General features: G+C 39.9%; 2 protein-coding genes across 8 annotated transcripts in view; one reads left to right on the top strand and one right to left on the bottom strand.

The window, feature by feature from the left end:
• LOC106654829 (putative mediator of RNA polymerase II transcription subunit 26) overlaps positions 1-4116 on the bottom strand; it is a 27960-nt gene extending 23844 nt beyond the window's left edge. For both annotated transcript variants that reach the window (XM_014374891.2, XM_014374892.2), the window contains exon 1: positions 2797-4116. In XM_014374891.2, coding sequence (XP_014230377.1) covers positions 2797-3737 — 941 coding nt within the window. In that variant the 5' untranslated portion in view covers positions 3738-4116. The remainder of the gene's footprint in view (positions 1-2796) is intronic.
• On the top strand, positions 1482-21784 carry LOC106654828 (formin-like protein CG32138). 6 transcript variants are annotated; one of them, XM_014374886.2, is made up of 12 exons: positions 1482-1563; positions 1623-1979; positions 13481-13564; positions 13960-14046; positions 14154-14233; positions 14795-14946; positions 15035-16540; positions 16625-16752; positions 16813-17257; positions 17356-17630; positions 17697-17810; positions 20852-21064. In XM_014374886.2, the coding sequence occupies exons 2-12, from the start codon at positions 1710-1712 to the stop codon at positions 21062-21064; spliced, it is 3354 nt and encodes a 1117-aa protein (XP_014230372.1). In that variant the 5' UTR covers positions 1482-1563; positions 1623-1709. The 6 variants fall into 6 exon arrangements, with proteins under 6 accessions (XP_014230372.1, XP_014230374.1, XP_014230375.1 ...); XM_014374888.2 differs by adding an exon at positions 19039-19138 and having other exon boundaries at positions 1499-1979; positions 20376-20946; XM_014374889.2 differs by adding an exon at positions 19039-19138 and having other exon boundaries at positions 1499-1979; positions 20852-20936.

Below are 21784 nucleotides of genomic sequence, written 5' to 3'. Positions count from 1 at the left end.
AGAAAAGAGTCAAAGGCACAAAGAGAGAAGGCGAGGCGTTTCAGATGGTCGTATATAATATCGCGCACTTGTTTTTGCGAACGTGTGTGCGTGTGTGTGTGTGTGTGTGCGTACGTGTACGCGTGCGTGGGTGTTCGGCTGTACATGCTCCAGCAGCCGATTCAAAATATACGTATGCACGTCACGGATGAGGGGAAAAAAGTTGCGTATAGTAGTACAGGCCAGAGGGAGAGACGGGAGTAGCGATGCTGCAGCGCTCGGTACCGTTTCTATGGTACCGTTGCCGGATTAGCGCCCTACTACCTTGGCCAGGCTGCTGCGTTCGGCTCAGCTCTCTTCTCTCAATTTTCTAATGTTCGCGGGGCCGCTGCTCTACGTAGAGGGTAGAAACGTGCCAAACTTCAAGGCTGCTGCTGCTGCTGTGGGCTAGGCGCGCGCGCCTTGTTACCGCAACCATTTCCTCCTATATCCCTTTTATTGCTGCAGCTCGTGTTCAAAAGAAGGAGAAAAAATTGCTCGGCTCTACTGCTATACGAGCGTGAGCGAGGAATTCAATAATCTATGGTTTCAGCTCTCCGAAACTAATACTCAAGGACTCGACGAGAGACAAATTGCGCGGATGCAAGTTAAATACAAATGTGAAATATCTCGGCGTCGTTTTTCATGCGCAGCCGCCGTTTTTGCTGCCGTCGTTTTATTTCCGAGAGCGTACTAACTTGCACATTACTCGGATTTCTCGAGTTCATTTATGTACGATCTTTGATCATTACTCTGTTGAAAACAGAATTATTTTTTAGATTCTCGAAAGAGATCGGTATGATCATAATTTTCAACCATTTATTTTTTATTCGTAAAAAAGCTGTTTGGCACGCTACGATCTTAAATACTATACTGTTTAACATGCCACTTATGCTAACGATAATGTATCTTTATCAAACAATACACTTTTTGAGTACAGATTATTGTGCAATGGTTCAGCGATAGTCAAGATTTAAATTGTTTTTTGTTTGCAATATAATCAGAAATTTCATGGAATCTTACGATACCGATCGATGATTTAATCATTTTACAAGTTTAACACTAATATAATAGCAACAACGAGCACGGACACAATGCAGACCCATACATTCTCCTTTAATTTAAATGTCAAAGCCTCGATCTTTTCCGTTACAGAAAAAATTTAATCATATTCATTTTGTGACAAACATCACTAGCAGCAAAGAGCGAATATGCCGACAAAGCGTCAGTGTGTTTTTGAGGTCTCGTAAGCCAAGTTTATCTTGTAAGCAAACCAAAGAACAAATCAAGCTCTAACACAATTGAACAATCAACAAATATATAAATTGCCCTAAAGTCCGATCAGCTGACACATTCGAAATCGAGCCAGATACCCGTTCACAACAATCTTCTTATTGACAATTGAAGAGGCTCCCTAATATGCGTATATAAACGTTACTCTCTTCGAGCGCTCGACTCGGCAAAATATTAGTAACACAATAGACCATTAAGCGGGCAACAACTAAAATTTTTCGTTTTTTCGTCTAATCTCATAGTTTTCCAAACGTTAGTGCTGGTTTTCGATTATTAATTTTAATTCGAATTAACATTTAATGTGATTTTAGCATTTCAAACTACGTGTTCCTTGCCAATCAAATCGTAACATATACTATTTTTATTGGCAAAACATTGACTACCGACGACTGCTTCAAATGAAAAATCAGTCAAAAACCAGTACTGACTACATACGCAAGTTAACAAGTCCTGTCGTGCGCAATTATAACAAATTATCATGCTTCGTGGAGCTGAATCTGAACTACTTTTTCTTGCCCATCTACGAGAACTACTTCGGTTTCGATTTTTTCAAGTTCGTGACGTCGTCGAAGGTGTACGTAAACACAGACTTAAATTTGCGCGTGATCCAGAACAAAAATGCCAAGTTTAAGTTCAAATCGGACCCCCCGAAAGACGAGAAATCCAAGGTGAGTTGGAGCAAGCACAATATTCTATCGATACGCATGCATGGTACCATCGAGCTTCGTATATAGGCGCGTTCAAGCTCGCGGAGAACTTGTCCGTGCGAGCATGTCTTAACGCTGCGCCGCCGCGGCATTGCATGTCTGATAATTGACTGCGTCCGACCTTTCTCACGTGTAAACGCACTTGGATATATTTTCGAGCGCATATTTCACCTCGACCTCCTTAGTGCAAATGATTTTTATCAGTTACGTTATACATAAACAAATTCTCTCGGTGCGTCGAAGAAAACTTCCACGAACTTGCACAGTGCGTAAGAATGTATCTTTTACGCGAGAAACTAATAACGAGGATTTCGGATTCGATGATAATTTTCAGCGAAAAAGTTTATTTTTAATTTTTTTTCGCGACCCTACTTGGATATTTTTGACTTTTTCACGGCAAGTCCTGGTATTGTTCGATACACGTTGATAAAGCTCGCCGCTTTGCCGATAATATGGATACTGTCTGTCTTCTGGTACCCAAAATATTTTAGGTGGCACTGCTGCGCTTAGTTAGAAACATTTAAATTAATTGTTCTTAATTGAAACTTTGCCCTATTTTTTCATGAACTAGAATGTGTCCTAGTCTTTTCAAGTGGTTTCAAAACATTCATTTTCAATTAAATCAAAAGAAGAAAACTTAAACGAAAAAATTTAATAATAATACATATCAATTAAAAAATTATGAAAGAGTCAGGTATGAACTCTATACAGCAATAATTGAATATTTTGAATGGAGTTGAAATTAATAGACGATCAAAGTGTCGATTCAATAACTTACCATCTGATGCTTCTTCTTATAATGTGTGTGGCGGCTTTCTGCGATTTCTGGCTATCGGAAGAAGCACTGGTCCCACTGCTGTGCCTTCTCTTGGTAATTTCGCAAGGCTCATCCTCGTCTCTCTCGTCGATCTGAAGCCGAGCCTCGGATTCGTCGTCATGATCGAGGGCAATGGCCTTGTTATCGTCCTCGATGCCGCTGCCGTCTTTGTTCTCGCCGAGGACGACGGCTTCTTTGCTCGTCGCAGCCTTTTCGACCCAACGCGCGACTCGCTCGGGCAGGAGCGGCTGAGTCTCGGCAGCCGCCGTCGGCAAGGTAGATTTCTCCGCGCTCGGCGCAAGCTCCTTCTTCTCTTCCTGCGGCGATGCAGCACAAGCTCCTGTTTTGTTGACCTTGTCAACGACGGGCTGCTGCTGCTGCTGCTTCTGCTCGACAGCAGCAGTAATTTGTTCGCTCGGCGAGTTCTTCTGGTCGGTCGTCGTGTCTCGCGTCGGCGTCGCGCGATCGGATCCCGCGACCGGCTCGATCTTATCACTTTTATCTGCAGAAACATTCTTGCACGACGAGTCATTGGACTCGAGAGCAATTTTTGTGGGACTCGACGCCGCCTCGGACTCGGTAATTCCATCGACGCGATCGGATTTATCTTCGAGTGCAGCACTCTTGTCGATCGTATCGACGGGACTCGTCGGCTTGCTGTTGACCTCCGCCGATCGTTGTCCGTCGTCCAATGCTTCGTCGTCTTCTTTGTCGTCGTTGCCATTGTCGTCCGATTTCTTTTGCTCGATTGCACTGGATGGATCATCGGCTGCTTCCGTGGCAGCCACGGGCGGAATCGGTTGATCGTCCTTGGATTCGACACCGGCATCGGTAGCAACGGCCTCGTGGCCCTGCTTCTCGTCGATGCCCGCCTCGCTCGGCGAACTCTGCTTCTCCGCCATAATATCCTAGAAATACCTCTGCGGTTATATCGCTTGGATGGTTGCGTTATTTTTCTGGAGACAACACCACCGACTCCTGCAGCCTCGACTCATGTCAGGCTGCGCGTGTAACACGCGGGCCAATATCGACGACGATTTCACGATTTTGCGAAAAAAGCAGCAGCAGTTACAACGAAATTCGTGTCGCGATCGCTAGTCGACCGGCTCTAGAGGCGCAACATGTCGCGCAGCTTTCGCGACTTTGGCTTCACGGTCTTGGGATCAAGCACATACGGCTCGATCTCAAGGTCGTAGTCGTCGTCGTCGTCGTTGCGGATTTACCCACCGCCGTGCGATTTGTTTTTGTCCTCAATTTTTCGAATATTCATTGGTCACCTGAGGCACTGAAACGTAAAGAAAAAAATACTATTAAATAACACGTAATTTTGGGAGTCGCGAAGAATTGCTTTTTGTTTCGGCTGTATTCGCTAATTTACAGTATCAGATTTCTTTAAAAAATTCGAGCAATTCGCGGTTAAGGATCGACTTCATTTTTATCAAGAATGTTATCTTGGCCTATTGTTGTAGTCGTTTTTCATGCAAATTAGGTATGTGGATAAGCGCGCACAGGTATTATTTTGTCAATAAATCTCAAAAGCTAGAGCTGCATTACATTCGTTGATCGACGTAAGGGCACGCGAAAAGAATTACATAGTGATACGAGAGAAAAAATAAATCTACTTTACCAACCAAAAGTGTAGATTGAAAAGTATCTATGTAGCGCGGCATGGTACATGTGCTGTTGTTTGCATTAGACTACATTAAATTATACATCAATACTTGAAATTATTTCGAAAGGTATTCTGTCAAGCTTGTTGAAGATTAAAATCTCTGCGAACTTGGAGTCGAATGTCGATAGAGCTCGTAAAAAAGCTGCGATTGTTATTTGCGACAAACTTGCTCTTATCGTATTGTGCACACGACCGAGAGACTTTCTACAATGCGAGTTAAAAACTATTCAAATTTTTTTTTTTCTGGAACGAAAAGTGATCGCGCTGGCGAGTTTTGTCATATGTAATATAACCGATTGCATTTACGCGCGCGTATTAATATATCGAGAAAGTTTCGGTTCTTAATGGCCTGCAAAGCACATCGGAGCTCGAGAAAGTCGCGCTCATGCGGAATCGGTCGGTCGGTTTTGCAAAAGATCGTTTTTTTTTCTTTTTTTGCACAAGCATATAAAAGTCTTGGGGCTACATGTTATATTATAAAATATACCAAGTGCGCGTTGCTTAGTGTGTCTTATTTATGTGTTTTCGCAAGCCGCAGTATAGAGTATACGAGTGCGAGCCGAACGCGGAGAGAGAGAGAGAGAGAGAATCGAAGAGAAGAAGGAGAAGACAAGGAGAGAGCGAGAAAGAGAGAGAGAGAGAGAGAGCGAGCGAAAGAGGCTAGTGACCTCTAGAAAAGTGCCGAGCAGCACACACACATACACATGCACGTAGCAAGTATATATTGACGACGACCACTACGTTGGCTGATTACACGCCACTTACAGAGGAAAAATAGAACTTGAAATGATCTGGGCATGTTGAACGTAAACAGTGTATGTACTCGTACTCGTATATGCGTATGTACGTGTACACACGATGATTTTCCCGACTATTAGCAGCTTATCAGGGGACAGAAAAAAAAACTCAACCGCGGTGCTAGTAGCTGAGCACATCGTGTATGTGTAACGCTACTGCGTGTGCTGCACACGAATTGAAAGTGAAAAACATTTCGAATACAATATCTTGACCGCGAGCTCGATGAAAATGTCATTAATGCAATCGAGCAGCAGGTTAAGACGAGAAAATAATTACGGCGAGCGATAGGTTCGAGTTTCAAAGCCATTGTCGACCCTTTTACTATCTCTTGTCATTTGGCTCTCTCTCTCTCTCTCTCTCTCGAGAAAGAGAGAGATTACGATGCATTACAGCCTTGGAGAGATAATAGCGCGAGTCGCGTTGTATAGCAGTGTAAAACAACAACCGGCTGCGGGTGCACGAAGGCGCGCATAGTATTTTTGGATCTTTGTCGCGTACAATAATTGTTCAGGCTGATGTACGGTGCGTACACTGCAGACGGCTTAGTACTGCCTTACTTATATCGTCGAGTCTCGGGCTTTGAGTCGACAAAAGGAAGAAGAAAAGAATTTTGCAGGGCAGAAATAGCTCCATATTATATACTTGCCTTGTCGACTGTCGCGCATTGGTAAAAGATACGCTCGTACGCGGAGAATTTGGCGAATTTTTTCTCAATGGGTCTCGTACGTATAGGCCTGCACACACGAGGCTAGCTCGAGCTGCGTATGGTGCACCGCACACGCACGAGGCGTAAGACAAGGTATACTACACGCACTGCAATTGGGCTGCTGCTGCTGCTGCGTACCTATGTACCGTGCAGCTGACTATGTACTGCTATGTGTAGCGCGATGCACGCGCCGGTCGTATTTATAACTGCACACCGATGCTGCTACAGCTCGTCGTCGTCGTCGTCGTCGTCGTCGTCGTCGTTGGAGCACAAAGACAATTGTCATCGCCGGCAACGAGTCGCACGAGCACGACGATAAGCTTATGAGGCTCTCTCTGACCTAGGTACAGCTCTCGCCTAGTGCGGTGCACTGCAGCAGGCGTTGCACCTCTCGTCGCGTGCACTGACACACTCGCGTCAACTAATCTTACCGACTAACTGTTCTCTGCAGAAGTCTACTCGGTGTGTGTATCATTTAGGGTCACTTGCGACTACAGCTCGTGTCGCTGCACACGAATAATTGTCACGTAGCACGACAAGAGTCAATGTCCTTTTTCGAGACGAGTTGTAATTCGCAAGAAGTAGATTGGCGAATCGAACCTGCGCCCCGACGAAAAATTTGGCCAAGCTGACAGAGAGAGAGAGAGAGAGAGCAAACTCTCACGAGAGTTCCGAGTCGGAGCTACAGCAGAGCTTGTGTAAGGTAGTACGATCAGCAGCAGCAGCGAGACCTCGAGGCATGCGACTGCTGCGGCACTGTGTGCACACTAGTGTGCTGCCGAGATGCGAATCGACGACGACGACAGCACTACTGCTGCTATACCACTATACTATATAAAACTTCAATATAATTTCGCGCAGACGGCGGCCGAACTTTGCAGCAGCAGCAGCAACAACGACTACTACTAGACACTATGTATGTGTAGTGGGTACAGTGCAGGCAGACGACGGCGACGATGACGATCCGCTGACGGCGTGAATCGTGACGCGCGCGTGGCTGACTACGTATAACACTAACTCTCGCATGTATTCAGCCGCGGGACACATCGAACTTTCGCGCTGAGCGCCTGCACGACCGCAGCAACGTGCACGAGTAGCAAGGCCGATTCGGCCTGATGCAAAAGCTTCGTATACACGCGTGCGTGCAGAAAGCTCGAATTTTCGCCAAAAAATAACGCCCCGTACACTCGCTCGATTCTGCGCTGGACTCGCGCGAGTACACTGCACTCGTTGTTTCGCGATGATCGCGTAGTTGTATGAACTCGCGATGATTGAGACGGGCCGCCGACACCAGCGGCATTTACAATAGTCCACTCAGCGATGCATTTCTGCGCAACAGCTCGTAGCACGATAAGATTTAAAATTAATCTGTTTCTATGCTTAAACTACACCGCATCTTGTGCACGATACACTTGTTCTTCGGTTCTATGAAGCTGATTTAAAAACGATGATAGCTGACAACGATTCACCTAATGTCGGAATAATAGTTTCCTTCTATTATCGTTTGTGTACCCAAGAATTATCTGCCTCTACATAATTCGTCATCATTATGTATGCACAACTAATTGATTAGTTAACAAAGTCGTTACAAGGCTGCGTCGAACGGACGACGTATACACGATTACGCGCGATTTTGAATTCCATCTCGGCACGCACGCAGTGGCTCGCGGTCAAACAGCGAGATTATTATAATTGGTATGCGCGGCACATTATCTAATCGAGATCGACGCACCCGATTACGATGACATCGAGTAGAAATTTTTCTGGAAAACGATGATTTATGAACATCGTCGTACAAGTACCTAAATCAGAATGGGATAATATTCGTGTAGGGGTTATGTGATCGGCGTGGCCGGTTGTTTCCCTCGGCGAGCGAACACGGAGTTTAAATTTCTACAGTCGCAGCGTCCGCGGAAGCGAACAGTTCGTCGACTCGTCAACAAAAAAAAGGGAGTCTCGTGTTCAGCCAACGAGTCACAGCTGCACAGCCGCAAAGAATTCTCGGCATAGATAAAAAAATTAAGGATCGCATATAATAGGAGCTGTACTGGAGGAGCACGCGCGCGCTCGCCGCACCAATCTTGAGGTCGTCGTGTGTGTGTGTGTGCAGATTGTCCAGACGCAGACAGAGAATTGCTATACACGCGCAGTGCTATTCCGCTGGTGCTTTTTACGGCTCGATTCGCACGTTGCTGCGCGAGAAAAAGGAGTCGCTCGCTCGACATCGGAGCGCGGCTTATACAACGGCAGCAGTAGAAATTTGTAATTCAACAACGCCGAGCTACGCTGGTCAATACGTGAGATAGGCAGCATATTATAATGAGCCGAGAGAGGCTCTCAGGACGAGCAGAGATAGCAGCTACCGCATCGTATATATAAGAATTGCGCTCATTCGCACGCAGCACGTTTCTCATTCGCAATTTGCGCAGTTTATATATAGGTATATTATATATGTATTATTGTAGCGCTGTGCTGCCGCTGTTGCGCCACTACCGGCGAGTCTGTGTTCAGATTTTATATATATAACAACACGCGCAGTGAAAGAAGAGAGAGAAAGAATATATACTAGTATTATAATATACACACGAGCCGCGAGTGATAGCGACTGGCTCCACTATATACATATGGCGCATGGTAGTATATAGTATACACATTAATACGGAGTTGTTATATGTATATAGGCGGCACACGACAACGCCGAGACTCGCGGCGGACGACGGTGACGCAGTCCGAAGGCATCTCTGCGCGCGTAAGCATCGGAGCAGAGAGCAGAGCTATACACACACACTATCCCCGTCCTGCGTGAATTCTCGCTACAGTATATAGCGGCAGCAACACAACAACGCTCCTCCTCACTGTCATTCGCACACCAACACATACTGCTGCCTGCCTGCGTATATTTCTGCACGGAGAAAAAGAGAGAATCATACATACGCACATATACACATCGCGCGCGCGCTCGCTCGCCCGCTCGTGTCGTGTACGCCCGAAGCTGTGCAGTATAATACTTGTTTTTGCCTTTTATCTCTTTGTGCATTTCGACCGAATCATCGCGTGCACAGGCCAAGAAGAGAGAGGCTAGATCGTACGATCTACATATAGTGTAATCATCGATCGTATATTATGTGTCAGTGGCTAGTATCGAGCAGCAGCGCGTGAGTCGTCGCGCGGTTATGGACTGCTTGGAACCTGTTGCACCGGCTTCGCGTTGCGTTCTGCGCCCGATACCACTGCCCATCGGACAATGAAAACGACGCAGCTCCGCGATAGCCGACCAACGATATAGACTTTTGCCGACCGACGGACCGAGGACAAAAAAGGAGCAGCGTGCAAACAAGCAGGGGGAGCCTCGCCGCACAGTCGTCGTCGTCGTCGTCGTCGTCGTCGTCGTCGTCGTCGTTGTTGTTGTTGACGGACGGACGGACGCACGGACGCAGAGCTGCAGGATCGAGCACGAGGATAGGAGCGGAGTCACGGAAAGAAGTGCCGAGCCGAGCGAGGATCGCGCCGCGCGCCATGACGTCCCTGGCAGCGGCTGCCCACTTGGCCTGAACAACGCAGTGAACGCGCTCGGCTGCAATTTTGCGCCACCCACACTCGAGGAGCGAGTCAGTGAGCGTAGAGCTTCGCGCTCGCCTCTGCCTGCTGCCCGCCTGTGCCTCGCGCTCGCATATATTTCTTCTTCTTCTTCGTCGTCGCCGCCGCTGCTGCTTTTTTTTTTGTTGTATATGTACATTTATACATATGGCTGTGTCGTGCCGCTGCCTCGCTAGAGTCCTAGTCACGGCGATGATCGCTAGTCACTAATCAGTCGTCGACAAACTTGTTGTGTATATCTATCCAGTGCTGTGCAGTTGTGCGCGTATATTTATTATTTTGCAATAAAATATATATACGCGCAGTCGTGTCTGTGTGCCATTTCGCGCTTACTGCCGCTGCATAATCCTTGCGATTCAATGCCCGGTGTCGTTGTCGTCACTGTAGCAGCGGTGCAGCAGCGCTTTTGCAGCAGCAGCAACTCCCCGAGTGCCAGTGCACAGTTGTAGTAGTGAATCAGCAGAGTCTCGATCATGGGACTGACGAGCAGCCGCAACGCCGAGGCCGAGTGCCTCGAGCAGCTGCAGCGCGACATCAAGAACAGCCAGCCGTACAACCTGCAGACGAGCTTCAACAGCGGCAGCAGCCCGGTGAGGGCCAGCCCCAGCCGGGCCTCGTCCCATCACCACACCAGAGCTGGCAGCGTGCGCGGACCCCCGCGACAGCCCATTCCCGATGCCCTCGAGCTCGAGCGACGCTTCACCAAAGTCCTGGTGAGTTGTTTTTGACGCATAGCATTGCGCTCTAGTCACAGCCTCGCGCGCTCTTTAAATTTTTTATTATATACTTTGCTCCTCGCTTCCTCTCTCTCTCTCTCTCTCTCTCTCTCTCTCTCTCTCTCTCTCCTATAGATATACACTACACAAATTAAGCTGCTTTTTTCATCTCTTTTCTGCTGCTCCTTTTTCTTTGAACTGTGCTCTCGCTACGCTTCTCCTTCGGCTTTATTTGCTTTCGCAATTTTGTGCCTGTCAATTCTTCCCGATGCACACAGGTATCGCTTACACGACCTCGAACACTCTTCAACTTGTCTCGAATTTCTCAATTATGCCCATTTGCTTCTTTTGCAAATTCTTTGCGGGTAACTCGCAAGGTTAGAAGCTCTCCTTTTTCTCGCTGCCATGCTGCTGTTTACTTTTTAACGCATCGGGCCTATTATACTTTTATAATTTCAAAATTGAATCATTTCTTTTTTCAACGTAATCTTTTATTGCGTTAATTCGAACATCAATCAGTGAAATTATTAACCTTCGAACAATTTTAATGATTATAATCTATGCTATTTTTGTAAAAATTTGTCCTGATCATCTTACGAGTCTTTTTTAATCTACTGTTTTGTAAACGTAATCGTGCAAATTTAAGAAAATCTCGTCATATTTATTTTATGAAAGTTACGTTATTTTTAAATGTGACGGATTTGTAGGCGTTCCGCGTTGCATCAATGATGCATAATTAATAATTCCTACTTTATTACGGAAAGATCACGCCAAACATATTTTGTTCTATCATCCGGTATTTGATTAAAAAAACAAGCATACTTTGGCGAATAGTGCCGCATTGTGCTCGACTATTGCGCCACGAACATTGAGAATTTAAATAGCAATTGAAGTGGTGAATCACGAATTGGTATTACTTTTTTAATACCTACACAAGACTTGATGTCATTCATAAGTTCGTCGGGCTTTGAATGATAAAACGTTTTTCATCGCGTTGAAATAATAATCATCGAATTCACGACTGCTTCAAGCTAACCTTGACAATTAAAGTCGAGGAATGACTGCAATTTAAAAATAGAAGAATTTACAGATAACACTTGCTCCAAATTTTTTGCGCAGGATGTTCATAATTAAAATTGGAATTAATAAATAATTACAGATCATTAAAAAGTATACTTTTTTATCGATTTTACATTTTATATTTTTGAAAAATATATTTTTATTACGATACAACCAACTCAGAGACGAATCTCGTCATCTCTAAAATAGTTATAAATCACGATTAGACGTAATAGTGATCAGTATCTTCAATAGGTCAACAATCACTAGATGCATAAATTATGCACTATAATGTATCCATGCGAAAGCTAAAGACAAAGATTAATTTTTTTTATCTAATTTCTAAATTGTTCCCATTATTATATATAAATTCTAAAATAAACTGAACTCTTGGCCCGTCGTGAATTTCACGCGCATTGGGGCATGATCGTCACTTGAAATTGCAATTTTGACGATCAGTCAGTTGTTTTCGTTACTTGAAATTTTTTTGTTTCTTATGTTTTCATTATTCTTTTTTCATAGGTTATGAAATATTTGTCATTTGTTTAGGAAATTTTTCAGGCTTTCAGTGCCTTTCATTGAATAAAAACACAACAAGGTCTTGAAGCTAAAATACAAATGAAAATTTTTAAACACGTTTTCTAAGATTTTTACTCAGCATTTCCATGAACATACAGTAGTGACCTTCATTATGGTTTCACACGATACATATCTTAATGTCGTTTAGATCAACAAATAACGGGTTGAAAAATTATTTTGTAAAAATATTCAACTTCAGTCTGGTTCTGTTGTCCTCGTATATAAAACTTCAAAGTATAATATGCACTTAAAAAAACGTAAATCGACACAATAAGAATGGTAATTTAGTCACGTGTACTTTAAAATTCTGAATCACGCAAAGAAAATAGTTTGCAGACATTCAAAAAAGACAGATAGGATCGGACCTTGGCACAGTGTATTGTAAACCGAACTTATCGGACCGGCTCGGAATCTTTGAGTTGATCTGCGCAGTTGTGATTTCATTATGACCTAATACATTTTAATAAAAAAATGAAATCATTTCCTCATTATTCATTGTAACATATGCTCGTTGACTAGAACTTTCCTGCTATTATATATCGGTTAATGTATTGTTTATTGGGTTTCAGTAAACTCGATAATTGCATGGGCTAAATAAGTTCAAGTAATCCAATAATTTGAAAAATGCATCCTAAAATTACCCTATTTATGCGTGTATCTTAAGATCGCCATAAACCCTTATAGTTACGTCATACATTTAAATTGGATAGCAGGAAAGTTTTTAAATTCTCGAACCTCTTTACAATGAGTTTTGATCATTGATTTTGATCTCTTGAGACGAATTTTTTTTTAAACTGAGATAAAATGTTGTTTTTTGAACAATAAATTGTAAAGATTATATCGTAACGATGATACGGCGAAATTAGGAATTGCGGTACTTGGTACAAAATTATTTCTCTCGTTTCGATACAAAATCATGCATTTGCCCGTTATTTGCTCTTATTTGTGGTATAATATAATGAAAATGAAATCAACATACCACCCTGGCTAGTACAGTATGCACCTTTTGTTCTTTATTTTGCGATTCTCTTGACTTAACAAAAGAGCGTATGATTATTTTGAAAGCAAGCCCTAAAACAATCTAAAATACAATAAAAAATCGTTAGTTTGATAGAAAAAAAATATTTTTCGTAGTATAACAAAAGCAAGAAAAAAAATTCTTGACCGTACACATTCCACATTGAAAATCATTTTATGTAACATTTATGTAACATTTATTCCTCTACGGATTATTGAAAGTAAGATTGTTTATTTCTTAGAAATAAATTGTTGCGATAGTTGAATATTTCTGATTTCACATAGTTTCAACTACTTGAAAAAAGTTTTTACTCGTAATTTTTTCATCATTACTTTATCAAATAATTTTACCCATATGTATATCATCATATTTAACTCCCATTTAAATACCCATCATCACCCATATTATAATAGTTTCATGTAAATGAGTAAAGATAAAATCATACTATCTGTTGAATTCTGAAACTCGCAGGTGATTACAATTTAATGTTGATGTTACAGGCTTCAATGGATTTACCTCCGGATAAAGCGAAACTTTTGAAACAATACGACAATGAAAAGAAATGGGATATCATATGCGATCAAGTAAGTATCAATCGACTTCGTTTTTACTCTCGAGAAGTATTAATAACTCATTAAATGTGCTTGTAATGACTGGTAGCAAGTTGGTGAAAGTGTTAATTTCCATCATATGCGTTTAAAATCGTAAATGTCGGCATAAAAAGTGAGCGTATGATTGAAAAAATTGTAGCCACAATTATTATTATTATTTTATTTCGCTGAACTCGTACATTAGAAAAACTTTCATTATTAGTTTTATATTTATCGTTCGGTGGCTTGTAATAAACCACAAAATTGTTATGGTTTTTTCTGAACGAGAATGAATGATTGATAAATATACTTTCGTTCAATTTCTCAATTGCCGTGAAAACAAATTCCATCGGTTAAACTTTTTAAACGTGTTTTATTTTTTACTTTAGGAAAGGGTACAAGCCAAAGACCCACCATCTCACTATTTGACCAAACTGCGCACTTACTTGGATCCCAAGGCCTCCAGAAGTCACAGAGTAAGTTGTAAATTGCAGAATTGTCGATTTTTAAAAAAAAAGAATAAAAGAAGAGTACGGAAAGCTTGTACTATATTCCCGTTTGATTTATTCTGGTATTGTTACAGAAAAGAAAGATGGTTGGCGAGTCAACATCTACACAAGTTCTGCGAGACTTGGAAATTTCATTGCGCACAAACCACATTGAGTAAGTTTGTTTGAATAACTATGTAATATTAATATTTAAAGATTGAATTGAGGCTATTGGGGATGAAGCATTCTCTATGAATTCAATACAACTGCCCGAAAATAATCTTAAGTGAGAAACGTTTGAAAATAAAAGATTTACTCATAGACAGTCCGAAAAATTTTTTTATGAGACAGACCCATCAAATGTATAGAAGGCACTGGACATAATATGAATAAAGAAAATTTACATAAAAAAATCAGTAACCTAACTAAAACAGACATTCGTAGTTTAATGTTTCTAAAAAAAAGAAAAAAACAGTGTACATTTCATTAATTTCTTTATCAAAATTCTTTAAAATTTAATTTTTTAAATATAATAGCAGATAAATCTTATCTTTTTCGTTCCTCTCCCTTATTACCGAGAATTAGAATTCTCCTTGAATGACCTGAAAAATCGAAAAGCAATCGCTCCAAAATTAATCTAGATGTAATGGATTCAGGTAGATTAGTTAGTAATTCCTTATCCTATTTCTTATGATGCATCCTATTTCTTATGATGCATCCTATTTCTCATTTACAGATGGGTCCGAGAATTTCTTGATGAACAAAACCAAGGCCTTGATGCTCTAATCGATTACTTGAGCTTCAGATTGTTAATGATGCGACAAGAACAGAGACTTGCTACGACTGCTAATGAATTGGACGAAAAAATTAATCAGAGCAGATCATCTGGTATGTATTTGGTTTTTCATAACGACAGGGAAAATATTTTACAGATTTTATTATAATTTTTAAATTTATGTTTGACTAAACGAAACAGATACAGGACTAGAAGCGCCGACATCTTCGGTTGGCAACGGATGTTTAAGACCGCAACTGCAAGAGATGAAAGACAGCCCGAGTGTTAAGCAGCGAACGCGCCACGTGACGCGGCTCAACATGGGGGAGGCAAAGGACGACATCCACGTCTGCATCTTGTGCATGCGCGCCATCATGAACAACAAATACGGCTTCAACATGGTCATTCAGCATCGAGAAGCTATCAATTGCATAGCGCTCAGTCTCATACACAAGAGCTTGCGAACGAAAGCTCTCGTGCTCGAATTACTCGCAGCGATCTGTTTGGTCAAGGGTGGCCACGAGATCATTTTATCGGCTTTCGATAACTTCAAGGAGATCTGTCAAGAGCGGCGTCGATTCAACACCCTCATGGAGTACTTCACGCAGTACGACAGCTTTCACATCGAGTTCATGGTCGCCTGTATGCAGTTCGTCAATATAGTCGTGCACTCGGTGGAAGACATGAACTTTCGCGTTCATCTTCAGTACGAGTTCACCAAGCTCGGCCTCGACGACTATCTCGAGAAGCTGCGCCACACCGAGAGCGAAGATCTACAAGTACAAATATCAGCCTATCTGGATAATGTATTTGATGTGGCGGCACTCATGGAGGACAGCGAAACAAAAACTGCGGCTCTCGAGAAGGTTACCGAGCTAGAGGACGAGATAGGACATTGTCACGAGCGACTGGCCGAGCTCGAGCGCGAGTCAATGGCGAAGATCGTTGAGTTGGAGACGGAATTGGCAGCGCTGAAGGCGGACCACGCAGAGGCTCTGGAGGCGCGGCGTCTTGTCGAGGAACAGCTAGCGACGTTGCAGCGCCAAAAGCAAGACTCGGCTCGGCGACAGAGTGTGCTCGAGAGTAAAATCATTGAATTAGAGACTCTGACACGAGGCGCCTCGATGCGCAATGGATTAACAACAAATGGTTCCGGAGCACCAAGCCCGACGCCGAATGTTGCGGCGACAGTTGCAGCACCACCTCCACCGCCACCTCCGCCTCCGCCACCGCCTCCACCTCCGCCAGCGCCTTCTTCATCTCAAGTACAATCTTCGAGTCCGCTCCCGCCGCCACCTCCGCCGCATCTACTGTCTCTATCGACGAACTCTGCCGTGACGGACCTAAATCATTTTCCGCACCCACCACCGCCCGCTCCATTGTTACCAGCTCTCGACGGTGCCATGACGATAAAACGCAAAGTACAGACCAAGCACAAACTTCCCACTCTCAATTGGATTGCGCTCAAACCCAATCAAGTGAGGGGTACCATCTTCAACGAGCTCGACGACGAAAAACTGCACAAGGTGATCGATTTTACGGACTTTGAGGAGCGTTTCAAGATCGGTATGAACAATCAACTCGCAAACGGTATCAACGAATTAGATGGAAGCAACGGCGCCGGAGGCTTGTACAATTTCCCTAGCAAGCGTTTCAAAAAACCGGAAAATGTAACTCTGCTTGAACATACGCGATTACGAAACATAGGTAGTTTTTCAACTTTTTTAATATTATCCATACGATACATTAATTTGCTTAGTCTCAAGGTAACTGTAATTTTTAATTTTTCAGCAATTTCACGAAGGAAATTGGAACTGCCCGTTGAGAAAGTTATCGCAGCCGTTAATGCGCTTGACCTCAAGGTTCTCTCGTTAGAAAACGTCGAACTCTTACAGAGAATGGTTCCTTCTGAACAAGAAGTGCGTATCAATCATGTATTATTTTAACTTCACGAGTACTAATAACTCTTTGTTTTACAGATAAAAGCATACCGGGAATATATATTGGAGAAGAAAAATGTTAATCTCCTTACAGAAGAAGACAAATTCCTTTTGCAACTCGGAAAAGTTGAAAGAATATCTACAAAATTGTCAATAATGAATTATTTAGGAAACTTTTTTGATAATATGCACCTTATTTCCCCTCAAATACACGCTGTGATATCTGCATCGAATTCAGTAAAAAACTCGAAAAAGCTTCGATCCGTGTTAGAAGTTATTCTGGCATTTGGAAATTATCTTAACAGTAGTAAACGTGGACCTGCCTATGGTTTCAAGTTGCAAAGTCTTGATACGCTACTAGACACCAAATCGACTGATAAACGAATGTGCCTTTTGCACTATATTGTTGCAACCGTGAGACTCAAGTTTCCAGATTTACTTAATTTTGAGTCGGAACTTATGTACATCGATAAAGCTGCCACAGGTAAATATTTCATCACTCTCTTAAATAATTACGTTACATTTTCTATTTAAAGTTTGAACGTAAATTATACTCAATTTAATATTATCTATAATTTTCAGTTTCTCTTGAAAATGTGACAAGCGATGTGCATGAACTGGAGAAAGGTATGGACCTCGTGCGCAAAGAATATGATCTTCGAGGGAAAGAAAAGCACAATACTGTCTTACGAGATTTTCTTAATAATTCCGAAGAGAAATTACGACGTTTAAAATCGGATACTCGCATAGCTGGAGAAGCTTTCCGGGAGTGCGTTGAATTTTTCGGAGAAAGTCCTCGACAAGCTGATGCTAGCACATTCTTTTCACTTCTTGTGAGATTTGCAAGAGCGTTCAAAGTACGTTGAAAAATGTTTACTTCATTAATTTTGTTTAAAAAAATTTTACATTAGATTATTGTTCAGGCTGCTGATCAAGAGAACGAACAACGGAGAAGATTAGAATTAGCGGCTACGCAAGCTCTTAACACATCTGAGGAAGTTATTAAAAAGAATAAATTGAATCAGAAGAAGCAACAGGTACGTTTTTATAGTGAAACAGTCAATTTTATACACTGTAGTGCATGAATTTTTCATTAGAAGGTGTTTATTATATTTCAATATTATTTATTGCCATCTTGCAATTGAAATGCTATTTCAAAAGTAGATAAAAGCACAAATTTTCACAAGCACTTAAGATAATTTCTATCACCAAGTTCTGCTCCATTAACATCAATTTATTATTTCATTGAGCGTAGAGTATTGTCAATGGTTATTAGTTGCTTAAACATTCACTAAGACCATTTTTCCATCGTTCTATTTAATGCCTATCTACAGAGTTATGGATTAAAGGAAGTTTAAATTAGAAAGTGAAAAAATAGAGAATGTTCATTTGATGAAAAAAATAGCCAACATAAATACTTATTTATTTATTGTGTTGGCATGCGTGCACAATAATACAATTATGTATTGTTTTGGTTCGCGAATAAACATTCTCATTTTTTAATTAAGTCCCATAAATATCACAGCGTCTTTTTTTTACAAAATCTTAAATCTACCTCCAAAAATTTGATCTATGCTTTTCTAAAAAAGATTTGAGGATTTTCAACAATTTAATTATGTTTCTGAAGAATGTATAAAACGTTTTATTATTACACTGAAAAACGTGAATGAACCCTTGAAAAATTGCGTTTAACTTAAAAAAAAACGTTTAAATTTAAGATTGTACGTAATATATTGAAGAGCAATCCACGGAAATTCTTTATTTCTTTACACTTCTGTGGTAAGATATTGATCTAAAATTTGGGAGTGAGATTTTAATTATTTCCAAAAGTAAGTATCGCCCCTAATGTCATGTATGAATTACACTGAGCTTTGCATGGATTGACTTTTTGATAGTACGGTAAAAGCCATACATCCATTCACACTCATGTTTGAATTGAATTGCATTATTATCCATCAATTCTTTTCGCGCGATGGATTATTTGCGCATTCACTCTCACGTAAATATTTGAACGTTGTGATTGTTAAACTTGTTAACTGCAGATTTTAAATTGAAACAATTCGAAAACATTTTTTGAAATTTTGAAGGTCATCGAATCCATGCACGTTTTGAATTAGCATGAAGATTGTCGAAAATTCCAAAACAACGTGTCGTAATAATATGATTTTTCTGATATGATCTTGTGAAAATTACAACTAATTCTAGAGATTAGTTGATATAAAGTATTTCTAATTTTTATTTGTTACATATTATTTGGGCTTAAAGTCATCGAAATTTTGCTGTAATTCGAACAAGTCATTGTTACACCGACATCTTAATGAACTGGAGCTCAAAACGTAACAATGTAAAAAACAAATCACGACATGTAAGTTTCTTCTTACTAATTACCCGCAAATAACTTCTTATTCAGTTAATGTTTCATTTTTTCCTATTTTCACCTGCTCTATTGTGTATAGCATCGATTAATTAATTAAAACGAATACGCTAATTAACTATTTAAAAAATTGGTTTAGACCTTGAGCACAAATTCCATACATTCTCTATGGTGCTTGGCAAAACTTAATCTTTATAGCGCTATGGCTTTTCAGTCAATAATTGATTATTAATAAGTTTCTAAATTAAAATAAAAAGCACTCCACTTTTGAAATAGACTATCTTTCAAGAGTCCATTAAAATTATAAAGAAAGCTAAAAAAATGTAGCTTTACAAGTAAAGTTTCCAAGAATGATAGTCAATGCAAAGTTCGTTTATCATCATTGCCAATAGGGCCAAAAATACCCTCATTGCATTAATTTTCATAGTGTATGCGTTTGAAATTAAGTTGCTATTGCAAAAGCTTGGCATGCTTATATTATACAATTTTTATTGCATTCATTTGACTGTTTACTAATGTATCTGTTCATTCATCGAATCTTAGCTAAAATTATCTTTTTTAGGCCTGCGTTTAGAATAAAATTGCTACTTTTTTTATAGAAAGTTTAGAGGAGAAAGGGATGGGGGCTCAAAAGAAAAAAAAATATACTTATAAATAGTTGTAATGATGGATATAATTCTTTTATGCAATATTCTTTGGCCTACCGTCGTCAACGGTGGCGCTATAAAAGTTAATTTTTCACGCACTTAATTTCACGTACACACACACACACACACACACATACACACACACAAATTCACTCACATAGACCATTAAAGCTGCTTAAAATGTTCTACGCTACAATCTCAAAAGGTGGAAGTATAAGGAAATATAAAATATTCGCTTGAACGTTATAGCTTTACAGGAGAAAAAAAACCAGATTTTTTTCTTCTTGAAAACTTTCGGATATACTAAGCAGAAAAAGTATCAATTAGATCATTTTATTATTTTAATTATATCAAAAAGTTTATGATTATTATTCACTGAGAAATAAGAAATAAAGTGAAAAATGTATTCGTTTTTTACGAAAATAAAATTGCAATCTACACAAATAGGTTCATGCGCTATAACCCAGAACTAAATTGCTTTCTCATCAGAATACCACAATTTAAATTCAAATACTGAAATTTATGAAAATGTAATAAAAAATTGACTATACATTATTTTTTTTTTAATAATTTGTTTTCAGGTTAAATTGAAAAATTTTGAGAAAACTATTTGAGAAGATGTCAAAACCCATGAACCTTTATTTGTTGTTAAGTTTTTAAATTTTAACTGAATATTTTACTTGTGTTAATGCAAAAGTTCTCGATTTGTCAATTTACAGATTAATTCGAGGTTTTGTAAGAAAAATGTTCAGTCAAAATGACTGAAAATGTATAGAAAAATTTTTATTGTTTTTATTGTTGTTACCGCACATAGTGTTTTATTACGATTTTTTGACGATATAAAAATCACATTTAGGAGGGAATAGGATATTTATTGAAGAAAGCCAAAAAAAATCGAATATTAAACAAAATTGTTTAATTAAATTAATTTAAGAAAAAGCGAAGAGCCATTTTTCTACCTCTTTAATTAACTTATTTTTAATGTTTGAAAATTAATATTGTTAAATAATGTAGCCCATAGATAACTTTTTATGGTTGTTTGTTTTTTTGACAACAGGATGCCGTTATTAATGAGCTAAAGAATAAAACCAGACTAGTCCAAGAAAAAAAATTGTTGCAACAAGACGAAGTTTACAATGGAGCTCTCGAAGATATATTGTTGGGTTTAAGGTCAGAGCCTTATCGCAGAGCAGATGCTGTAAGACGCAGTCAAAGGCGACGCATTGATAGTCATAGACTTTCACGTACTGCCGAAGAATTAGAATTTTAGTTTGTTGTTTTGTCTAATTGTAATTTTATTATTAAGAAAATAAGCAACCGTTCCATGACAATTGCATTTTGATTGTACAAAGAATATATAATTTATAGCGGCGCCCCTTGATATATCGTTTTGAAATACTCTTCAACTGAAAAATGTTGAGAATACTTTCTTCTTTGAAACTGTAAAAAATTGCCTTTTTAAATATTCACGTTATTCATGATTTTGATGATTATGTAGCTTTATGTTGGTGCTGATTTGTTTATAATTAATCGTGAAGTGCTTCGTATACGCATAAGTACACCTATTTTTCCGTAAACTATAATGCAAATAAAATGACTTGTATGTATATTCGCTAATATAGTTTTATAAACAAAAAAGTTGGTTAAAAAAGGTACTTATTTAAATCAAAATATGTTCAATAGTTATACAAAGCGATGAAATTCATCCGAGTATAAAACCAAGTTTTTGTAAAAAAAATTTTTGTTTTAAGAGAATGACAAAGCCAGCATAACGACAACGTTCGTGTTTTCGGTTATTTTTACTAAATATTTTGTTAAAGGTATGTAACAAGTTAGAAAATAATTGTACGAAATTTTCGTAACTATTCGTAACCATTTATAAAAATATTAAGTAAATAGAAAAACGGGGTTTAAAAATTAACGTCCTTGCACTGGCTTTGGTAATTCTTTAACATAAAATTTTTTACAATTATATACATTTATTAATCGT

Source organism: Trichogramma pretiosum, unplaced genomic scaffold, assembly GCF_000599845.2.
Source record: "Trichogramma pretiosum strain Unisexual culture from Peru unplaced genomic scaffold, Tpre_2.0 scaffold63, whole genome shotgun sequence".
Taxonomy (NCBI): domain Eukaryota; kingdom Metazoa; phylum Arthropoda; class Insecta; order Hymenoptera; family Trichogrammatidae; genus Trichogramma; species Trichogramma pretiosum.
This window is presented reverse-complemented; position numbering and strand designations above follow the sequence as displayed.

Bases quoted from the DNA above. Each gene is read 5' to 3' on its own strand.
- LOC106654828 (XM_023463479.1), top strand. From the start codon at position 1,710: ATGAAAAATCAGTCAAAAACCAGTACTGACTACATACGCAAGTTAACA. The intron at 13,565-13,959 runs GTAAGTATCAAT...TTTTTACTTTAG, and splicing joins GGGATATCATATGCGATCAA to GAAAGGGTACAAGCCAAAGA. The intron at 17,811-20,851 runs GTACGTTTTTAT...TTTTGACAACAG, and splicing joins TGAATCAGAAGAAGCAACAG to GATGCCGTTATTAATGAGCT.